This window comes from Erigeron canadensis, chromosome 4, assembly GCF_010389155.1.
Source record: "Erigeron canadensis isolate Cc75 chromosome 4, C_canadensis_v1, whole genome shotgun sequence".
Taxonomy (NCBI): domain Eukaryota; kingdom Viridiplantae; phylum Streptophyta; class Magnoliopsida; order Asterales; family Asteraceae; genus Erigeron; species Erigeron canadensis.
The window spans coordinates 748,503-759,280 of NC_057764.1; the positions used below are offsets into that span (position 1 = coordinate 748,503).

Genomic DNA, 10,778 nt, shown 5'->3' on the forward strand with positions numbered 1-10,778 from the left:
TGTTTTATGGGCGGAAAAGATATGTCCCGGGACTTCCAGTCGACTTGTCAAAATCGGTCAAGATCTGACTTTCCCGCTAATCCGCTATTTGAAGCTCCGGTCAATGGTCAAGATCTGGTCAACTGTTGTTTAAGAAGATAGAAGAGAAGAGGGAAAAAAGAGAGAGGAGAGAGAAAAAAGAAAAAAGTATCTTTATATAAATATTACATTTACGGACGAAAAATAGAATGTATCACCAGAAAACCAGAGAAAGAAGGGGAGGGATTGAAGATTAGGTTTATTGGAGTGGTAAATTTATTACCTATATTGATTAATAAGAAGTTGGAGCAAAGGATGGACTATTACATGATTAAAATCTTTACATAATAAAACTAAAATCAATTTCTAAGCCCATCCCCTTTGGGAAAATATGAGGAATCCCTAACTTAGGGATTGAAGATTAGGTTTATTGGAGTGGTAAATTTATTACCTATATTGATTAATAAGAAGTTGGAGCAAAGGATGGGATATTACATGATTAAAATCTTTACATAATAAAACTAAAATCAATTTATAAGCCCATCCCCTTTGGAAAATATGAGGAATCCCTAACTTCAAAACCAATGCCCAAAAACCGAACACTTCTATCATTTCTCCAATACCCCTAAATTTTTACTCACATTTTGCTTTCATCTTCAAGACAATTGTGTAATGTGAAGATGGATGGTTCCTGTTGTGTTAAATGTTTCGAGGATCATACTTTTAGCTCAACTTAAATGAAGATTTTTCTTGAAAGCTGGTGTTTTGGGAACTGAAAACTCTTTATTACTCCAGTGTTCTTCATTCACTTTTCATATCCTAGTGATCATATTGCTCGTTTATAGCTAACAAGTATTGAATAAAAGAAATTTATTTAACGATATTAATTAATTTATGCATGGCCAGGTTTCGAGACAAGGAGCATGTCGAATTTGTCGAAGACGACGACTCCAATGAGGTATCACGATATGATTCCCGAAGGTGACGGAGATGTAGATGGTACTCCCAGCTTTGCACCTAGCATATTGCCAGTCTTACAAACCAATATAGTGATAAGTGATAACTATCAGCAAGGCAAACTATGTACTGCAGGTTATGCCGAGAATCTTATCTTCAACTCATTTTTCGCGTCGTGATCTTCTTTACAGCTTACTTCCACACCTAATTGTCTTTTCCATCTCAACCTACCAAATCTGAAGCCTTATCAAGGTATTGTCTTATAAAGACCGCATACATATTCAGACGTTCTAAGCTTACACAGACAGTATAAACTAGGAACTTTATCACCCATGATAGAAGGCCTGTCCTAATGGCACTGGTAGCTCTGGTAAGAATCTCCCAAAGTATACATTAAATACACATAACCTCCTAAACCAGATTTATTCAAAGATCCAGACTACATGTCGTGACGATACTGTTTTTGTAATCATAATGATCGCATTCATTATTTCTTGGTTTTACCTTTTAACAGGCGATAGGAGCTCAAAGGAAAGGCAAGGCACTATCCCATGAATCAAACCTTTTTTTTCACCAAAATACTTATCTCACTTCTACATACCATTTTCTGCATATCATTTTTCACCAAAATACTTATACACAACAACAATACTGTTTTTGTAATCATAATGATCGCATTCATTATTTCTTGGTTTTACCTTTTAACAGGCGATAGGAGCTCAAAGGAAAGGCAAGGCACTATCCCATAAATCAAACCTTATTTTCACCAAAATACTTATCTCACTTCTACATACCATTTTCTGCATATCATTTTTCACTAAAATACTTGTACACAACAACAATACTGTTTTTGTAATCATAATGATCACATTCATTATTTCTTGGTTTTACCTTTTAACAGGCGATAGGAACTCAAAGGAAAGGCAAGGCACTATCCCATCAATCAAACCTTATTTTCACCAAAATACTTATCTCACTTCTACATACCATTTTCTGCATATCATTTTTCACCAAAATACTTATACACAACAACGGTACCCAATCCCGCCATAAGCGGGGTATGGGAAAGGTATGATGTAGACGGCCCTACCTTCTACCCAAAGGTAGAGAGGCTGCTTCCAGAAGGACCTCCGGCCTAGGGCTTAACCCTTGAAAAGATTTTCTGCAGCAAGGCGAAGCCAAGACGAAGAGGGGAAACCTGGAGAGATCTCTCGATCTCAGATCTAGAGAGAAAAAATGTTGGTGTATTATGTTGTTTATGGCCCACTTAGGCTGCCAAGTCCAGAAGCTTCTAAAAGGCGGTGGGTCTTATTTGCTAGGGACAGCGGACCTTAATTAAACTTGGCCCAGTTTTGTTAGGTTACTTGCTGAACAAGTTTAACAAAGGAACCCTAATTTGTGTAACCTAATTATCTCTTGCACCTGTATTTTTTGAGGGACTCAATAAAGATAAACGCAACTTCCCCCCGTGGATTAGTTCACACGGATAATTGTGAGATACCACGTTAAATAGTTTGTGTTCTTTATCTTTCTGTTAATTCTGTTTGTGTATTGAATTAGAACCTGCAATTTATCCTAACAAAAAACTCTCTCTAGAGAGAGAAAGAGAGAAAACTCAACAACGTTAGGAATAAAGATTTCACCAAAATACTTATCTCACTTCTAATATACTTAAAAATCATTTTCACATGGCGAATATACTTCAGATAACTAATTTAATCATTTTCATACAAAAGTTTCACCAAAATACTTATCTCACTTCTAAATATACTTAAAAATCACTTTCACATGGCAAATATACTTCAGATAGTTCACTTTCATACCAAAGTTTCAACAAAAATGCAGTGAGTGGGTATATATTCTGAAGCCAAATATTAGATATCAAATAACGATGAGCAGGTATGATGATAGAACTACAAGAGACCACTCGATTTGACTAGTTACACAACAGAATTAGCAGGGGACTTTGACTTATTTTCACAAAAACAGGCTTAAAAAGAAGTCCATAACATCCCAGTAACAATAGGTCCACATATAATGAATGAAGATACGAAAAGATATTATGTCCCAAATTTCACAAAAAGTCACGAATAAAGCACTGGTTTATCTTGCCTTCCAAACCGAAGTCTGCCTGAAGTAACATAATGTAATCTGCCCATCACCTAGGGGTGCCTTTATAAACCAAGCACGATTTACTAAGGAACTTATGGAAAGAACAAAATAGTGTTAGTTTAGTCGGTCACTTGGTTGCTATGACAAGTACTAATAGTAAAAGACCCAATTCCAGAGCCTCAACCGTGTCAGCAGAAACACTTAATATGGAACCGTAAAAGATCAGTCATGGTTGCCACATATAATGAATGAAGATACGAAAAGATATTATGTCCCAAATTTCACAAAAAGTCGCGAATAAAGCACTGGTTTATCTTGCCTTCCAAACCGAAGTCTGCCTGAAGTAACATAATGTAATCTGCCCATCACCTAGGGTCGACCTTGCACCTAGGTGTGCCTTTATAAACCAAGCACGATTTACTAAGGAACTTATGGAAAGAACAAAATAGTGTTAGTTTAGTCGGTCACTTGGTTGCTATGACAAGTACTAATAGTAAAAGACCCAATTCCAGAGCCTCAACCGTGCGCTTAATATGGAACCGTAAAAGATCAGTTATGGTTGTCCTTAACAAGGAAGAACATAGTATTCCTTCTCACTATGCTTCTACCAGATACCTCTGAAAAACATTCTACAAGACTTTGCGATGCTCACTATAAAGAGGCGGAAGAACAAGACGCCAACTTACACCATCAGACCGTTACTTTGTAATTGTTAAAATCCGAATCTAAAGACTTCGATTTTTCACCAAAATTGAAGGCCAAAATTTTTCTAAGTGTTGAAGGTCAACAAAAGTCAAAATTGTGTGAATGGTCAAAATTTCAACATATGAATAAATTCAGATTTATATATGATATATTGAGTGGGTTCTTTTCTCATTTCCATAACACATCTTGTGACTTTCTCAATCCCCATTCATCCATTCTTGGTAAGCACCTATCTCTCTTTCTTCTATTCTCTTTTAAGTTAAACTTGTAATGGGAAGATTCTTGCTTGTGGTGGAGACAACATGGGAGGAATACATGGCTTTTGTGAAGTTCCAGGTGAAGGACGGCTCTTGTCTAAGGGACAGCTTTTGTGACCTAGAGGACGGCCTCTGACTAGAGTCGTCCGGGTCAAACGGCTACAAAGTGCTTTTTGGGTATATAATTGGTAAACTTTGCATCTCACCTCTTGCATCCACAACATCTGAAATATCACATACTTATCTTCTAAATTTCATATCTTTGATTTCAATTAGCAAGAGTGAATTTTGTAGTGAGGAGATTATTTAGTGAAATAATTGAGAGCCTCAAAGTTATATTCTTAATTACACTAGTGAGTGTGATTGGTGTGATTTCTCTTAAAGTGTCAAGAGCTTGTTTTCCTAGTGGTTAGGAAAGGTTAACATCTTGAAGTGTCAAGGTTGTATTTGCGGAGACTCCATCGGTTTTGGAGATACTAATGCAACAAACTCTCAATTCGTGAACTGGGGAGTGGATTAAGGTGAATTCGTTAACATTCACCTCAACCACTATTAATCGTGGTGTTCTCTTGTATGGTGACATATTTTCTAACTTTATCTTTTAATTTGATTGTATTTGATGTATATAGTTGTTGTTGTGATATTGTCTTGCACAAACCAAGAGATAAGTCTTTGATTTCAAAATAATATTTCAAAAAGAATTTAAAAATTGGTATAATCTATTCACCCCCTCTAGATTACACTTACAAGAACCAAAGTATCCTTCTTCGCAACAAAAAGGTGACACTTGGTAGGAGGGCAGTTTCGACTCTAGCCAAACATTGCAAGATACTAGGAAAAGATATTGATTAAAAAGTAAAATGCAATATTGCAATGTATAACTAAAAATCACAAACAAAAATACATTTATAAAGAGTTATAGGTCAAAATTTGCAAAATAGCAGATGCGATTCGCTATTCACGATAGTGCACATTCGAATGGACATTTAATAGATAGAATAATGAACTCATAAGCTCACATGAGACGCCTAGTTGGTGCATGTCTAAACCATAAATATGTAGTGAACATTTGCATCGTCTTATAATAAAATGAGCTTAACTTACTAAAAAAGAAGCAACATCCTCACATTGGTGGTGGTGGAGGCAACTTGGCCATCCTGAGCCATGTAACCAGCCCAGCAGCAAGAATTACCCATCCAAATATATCATACATTAGATCACTCCTCTTGTTCTTGGCAGATCCCTACCACACAGAACAGTTGAATGTAAATAAAAACAAGATTCAGATGAGATGATTGGTTTACTTTTCAAGGACTGATGTAAAATAAACAAAATCTATAGATGCCTAATGCTACAAATTCCATAGATGCCGGTACAACACCTCCATCCTAATCCCCACATGATCTGGGCACCCGAAGGATCGAACCCGCGTCTTTAGAACTTCACAAGTGGGCCTAGGCTTCATTAGTCACGGGCACCTTAAAGGAATTGTTTTTTGTACCAAGCAGGGATCAAACTTGGGACCTTAAGGTCACCAAGTGCTTCCCTTATCAATGGATAGACACAAGTTATGTTTTATCTTTAGGACACGCCTCTTCCATGGACTGAACTTGAACCAAGGCATCGTGCCAGATCTGATTTTAGAAATTAGATTTTTTTTTTCTTCAAATTTTATGATAAATGGAAGAGAAAAGAAACATCAATAAAGTAAATTGGCTGGGAAGACATTGACCTGTACAACGAATCACGTATTTTGACTCAAACCTATTTTGAGTATTAACCTACACATCCATCATGACACCAATAGTTGACATAAAAATAAAAGGAATACTCATAACCTTAGCGCTTGAAGACGTAGCAGATCCTCCACCCAATGTTTGTTGAGCTTGAGCAAGTCCTCCCTGTCTGTGGATTTCCTTGTGAACCTCCGCGGCCTACAAGATTAAGTTTATAAATGTTAAAGACTGGATTCCATCATGTTTGAGAAATCCGTTGCCAAACTCTTGTTCACTATTACCAATATATGATAAGTCATTACATGTTATCTTACAGCCAATATCATGCGGCACACATGCATACATATACGTTGTCCCTCCATTCTCTAAATAGTAAATCACACAGGTTACGCGTTTCATTACCCTTCCACGAAATATTTTTAACATTTTTAGATCAGAAAACTTTTCCAAATTTAGCCATAGAAATAAAGAGGTGATTATTTACATATGAGAAGCTGTACGATTTAACACTAGTTGTCTAAGCTAGACAGGAACAAAGCTAAGTCATGTAAAGTGAAATACACTGTGAGAAGTTTGTTAAACTGGTACCCCGAAACGTGCCTAATTAATTAATGTTCTGAAAAATGTATGATGTATCAATACATAAAGGTGAAACTAACAGCTGCTGGCTAATAGCAGGTTTGTAGAGGATAGCTGCCGGCTGTCGTATGCTTGTTAAAATTCTTATTACTTGGTGAAAAGACCAAATTTCACAACGAAGTAACTAACATAAGACAACTTAACAGAGGGACATGTACTTGCACCAACAAATATTTCAAAATTCTAACATATGAAGGAGTTGCAAGGCATGTAAATTAGACCAACTAATAAAAGACTACGGTAAGAAACAAGTAAATAAAAATTGTGGATTACCTTAGCACAAGATGCCAAAGCTTGGAGATAATGCTCATTCTCTGGACACTGACAAAGTTGATCACATACATTCACAGTCAGATCTATTTAGCATATATGGTGAAAAGATATTCAACTTTTAGAAACTTATATGCACAAGCAAAGAGTAAATACCAGTTCTACAGCCTTTTCGAAATAATCAAGTGCCTGGTCAAACAGAATCCTAGCCTCTTCGTGCTCAGAGATTAAAAATCCATTGGCAGTGAGGACACTCCCTAGGCACCACAGCGCCTCATGTTTTGCAGGATTGATAGCTAATGCCTCTTCCAATTTTGACACAGCATCTAAATTTCGTTTATATATTTTTGTCCAAATATAAGTTTTTGATTGTGATAATATACAACAATTAAACAAAAAGGCAAAATACATAAGAAAATTGCATCAATTTCATGTAATACATGGATTTAATAACTATTAGCAACTCAGAGTATTTTTAAGCAGCTTGTCCAACAAAATAAAGAAAAAGAGTACCTTTAAGCATCTTCTTTGATTCATTAATATTCCCGAACTGAGACAATTCCAGAAGAGCCCCGCCCCATTTTGTCAAATTCTGTAACAAAATTATACTGTCAGTTCTCAACTTCTCGTGACAAATAGAAAATTTCAAATGATCATCAATTGTGGTTAGTTTTTAGCAAATCAATGATTAAAGAGTATTTCCTTTATTAGTAGATGCTACAACCTACATTTCTTTGCACATAATGCAGCATTAGGTCTTTGACTCCTTTCTACTAGAAACCTAAGGGCGCGTTTAGTTGTGGAAAATGTTTTCTAGTTTTCCATTTCCAATTTTCTAGAAAATGAAAAGAGTTACCATCTCTAGAAAACAAATGAAAATTTTGAAAACGCGTTCAAAACTAGAAAATGGAAAACAGTGAGATTTTCAAAATTTAGAAAATGGAAAATGAAAAGTGGAAAACAATAAAAAAATGTTTTCTAATTTCCCATAGAAAAGTGGAAAACATAGTTTTCTGTTTTCATGGAAAATATTTTTGGAAAACTATGATTTGAACGTGTTTTTTGTTTTCCATGTTTTCTTGGAAAACAAAAATGGAATGCAAGGGGTGTTTTTTTCCGACTAAACGCACCCTAAATCACTTCAGAAGTTTTGTCTATATAAAGTAGCACCCCGCCAATATTTTTTATTTAACCCAAACTAGTAACAAAAAGGTTTTTTGAATGTTCCTTATCTCAATACTTTAAGAAACATGAGCAACACTTTGCACTCACACAACCCACTCATTATGTTGTCATGTACAGACCCTTTTACACCACACACACACATGTTCAGCTAACCTCGTGCCACGCTTCTATTCACAACTAAAGCATGAAAGTTTATTATGGGTTTAATGGTAGTTTAAACAGGACTTGTAAGATACTTTGAGCTACTAAATTTTTTGCTTCACAAGGCAGACTAGCAGTAGCAGTTTATTATGAACAATTTAAAAAGGTTGACTGCTTATTCAGGCAATCAAAATTAAACTGACTAACCCAAATACTTACTTGTTTCAGGTTCCATATAAAACAGTGAAGGAATTAAAACAGAATAACCCGATCCGAACAACCTCGAACCAGTGTAACCAATCTAAACAACTCCGATATACCAAAAATCATTCAACAAATAGACTTCCCCACAAGGAACACATCAACATTGCATATCTTTAATAATCTCAAACTCACAGTTGTTCAAGTAATAACCATAACATGTAGAGTATTAATCGATGAAACAAAGATTACCAATGACTCGGTGACTAGTTTATTCGATTACCACTTTTAGGTCCCCTTTATTTCAATGCACTAGTCCTAAATGAATTAATAATAAACCGAAGAGCTTCAAGGTCAAAGGTAGTGATGTTCAAACGTAAACCTAAACAAAACTTTACATAAATACAATTCAAGCTCATCACACCTCAACAGCCTGCTAAGAAGATCGAGTGTCCACCCAACTACATATTCAAACAAGTATTATCCCTTTCAACAATTAAAAAATGCATTTTATAATTTTCCCCTTTCCTCTTTTTTTTTTTCTTTTCCACCCTTAAACAATAGATAATCAATCACATATATATATATATAGGTAGAGGGAGAAAGAAGGTTACGTCAGCGTCGTCAGGGTTCTTGAGGTATTCAGCTTCGGCGTTAACACGAGCATGTTCGAATATCATCATTCTTTCAAAATCAACTTGGTCCATGCTTCTTCTTCTTGTTGTTTTCACTACTCAGATCTGGATTTGAGAGTTTTTTTTTATTCTGTTGCTAGATGATGAAAGAAAACGGTTGTGTATATATAGGTATAGGTATGTGTATGATCCTCCGGTGGGTTAGGGTTTATCATACAAACTGAAAGAAGCCCAAAGAGGTTTTTGGTAACTTTTTTTGTTTGTTTGCTTAACAAGTCAACAATTTTATTTCAAACACTATTTCTACATGTCTTTACGTTTAAGTTAAACTAGTAAGGTTTTGGCCCCGCTTTGCGGGGTTCTATGATGCACCGAAACTCCAAACAGGTAGTCGTACTCGTTTCTGAAACTCCATGGAAACGTTTCCTCGTACGAAACATGTATGAAACATTCCCTAGAATTTTTTATAGATACCGAAACGTTTCTTTGAAGTTTTCATACGGTTTCCAATTAATATCAAGGTTTTAAAGGACTTTTTCTAATCCCCAAACCCAAACATGCTATATTATATACAATTTGATCAACATTAAATTTTTTATATTCCAAAACCAATTATTAAACACTAAACATTCAATGAGTGATCACTAATCAAGCATGTATTATACAGTTCTACATATATAATTATACATAATCTCTCAAGTCTCTCTTTATGAAAAAATTGATGTAATTTATATTTGTATTTTTTTTATTGCCGTACCCGTATCCTGGATTTTTTAATTTTGTCGTTCCCCGTTCCCGTATCATTCCCGTACCCCTTTCTCGTACCCGTTTCGGTGCTACATAGGCGGGGTTGCAATTATCATGTTGATACAGTTTTGTTATACCAGTTTACTTGTGTTGAACTAACCTAATAATTCAAAAGATAAAAGTGTGAAAAACCAATAAATAACTTGAAGAAAACAAATAATGTTTGTGCGTAAAAACTAAAAAAAACCGAATCAAAAAGTTTGCAATATCTAATAAACACTTTAAGTTTGTAAAAAAAAATAAAATAAAAGTTGAGTAAAAGTTTTCAATATATTAGTTGAGAACACAAAAGTAAAAAAACTATGAAAAAATCGAAAGAAAAAAACTCCAAACGGAATACGATATGGCAAAATCTGAATAGTGTTATGGGATATAAGATGAACCAATAAAAGCAAAAAAATTGTGCAAGAAACCAAGAAAACCGAAAGGAAAAAAAACTCGAACGGTTGCCGATATTACAAAATTTGAGTAGAAACGTGGGGTGTAGGTGGACCAATAGAACAGTGTCACGTGGCGGTGGCACTGTTCATTAGCCTCACGTTTAATAACACAAAAGCAAAAAAACTATAATAATACAGAAAGAAAAACTCCAAACGGGATACGATATGGCAAAATCTAAATAGTGATGCGAGGTATAAGATGAACCAATAGAAAAGAGCACAAAAGGAAAAAAAATTGTGCAAGAAACCAAAGAAAACCAAAAAAAAAAGTCGAATGAAATCTGATATAGCAAAATGCAAATAAAAACGCGGGTATAGATGAACCAATAGAACAGTGCCATGTGGCGGTGGCACTGTTCATTGGCCTCACCTTTAATGATATGATAATACATATACCTATGAGATGTTTTTATGTCACTTATAAATCCAAGAGTTAATTACAGAAATCGTCCCTGTCGTGATACCCAGCTTACAGGTTTCATCCCTAACTTTTAAAAATTACAGTTTTAGTCTAAAAAACTTTGCTCCGTCCATAGTTTTAGTCCTGACCATAAACGTCTGTCTAAAATCAGGTCACGTGATTCACACGTGATGGGTAATCTTGTAATTGGCTCTTAGAAAAATCTTAGAAAAATCCAAATGATTTTGTGTTTAATTTTATTTTGGATTTCTGTA

The 10,778-nt window shown here is 35.1% G+C and overlaps 1 protein-coding gene across 1 annotated transcript; it reads right to left on the reverse strand.

The window, feature by feature from the left end:
• Positions 1–4,931: 4,931 nt before the first annotated feature.
• Positions 4,932–9,128, reverse strand: LOC122596379 (mitochondrial import receptor subunit TOM20-like). Its single transcript, XM_043768944.1, has 6 exons — positions 8,836–9,128; positions 7,208–7,286; positions 6,851–7,020; positions 6,698–6,745; positions 5,888–5,983; positions 4,932–5,292 (listed from the first exon to the last, which is right to left on the reverse strand). Exons 1-6 carry the CDS (start codon positions 8,926–8,928, stop codon positions 5,173–5,175), a joined length of 606 nt encoding a protein of 201 aa, XP_043624879.1. The 5' UTR covers positions 8,929–9,128; the 3' UTR covers positions 4,932–5,172.
• Between the last annotated feature and the right edge of the window lie 1,650 nt (positions 9,129–10,778).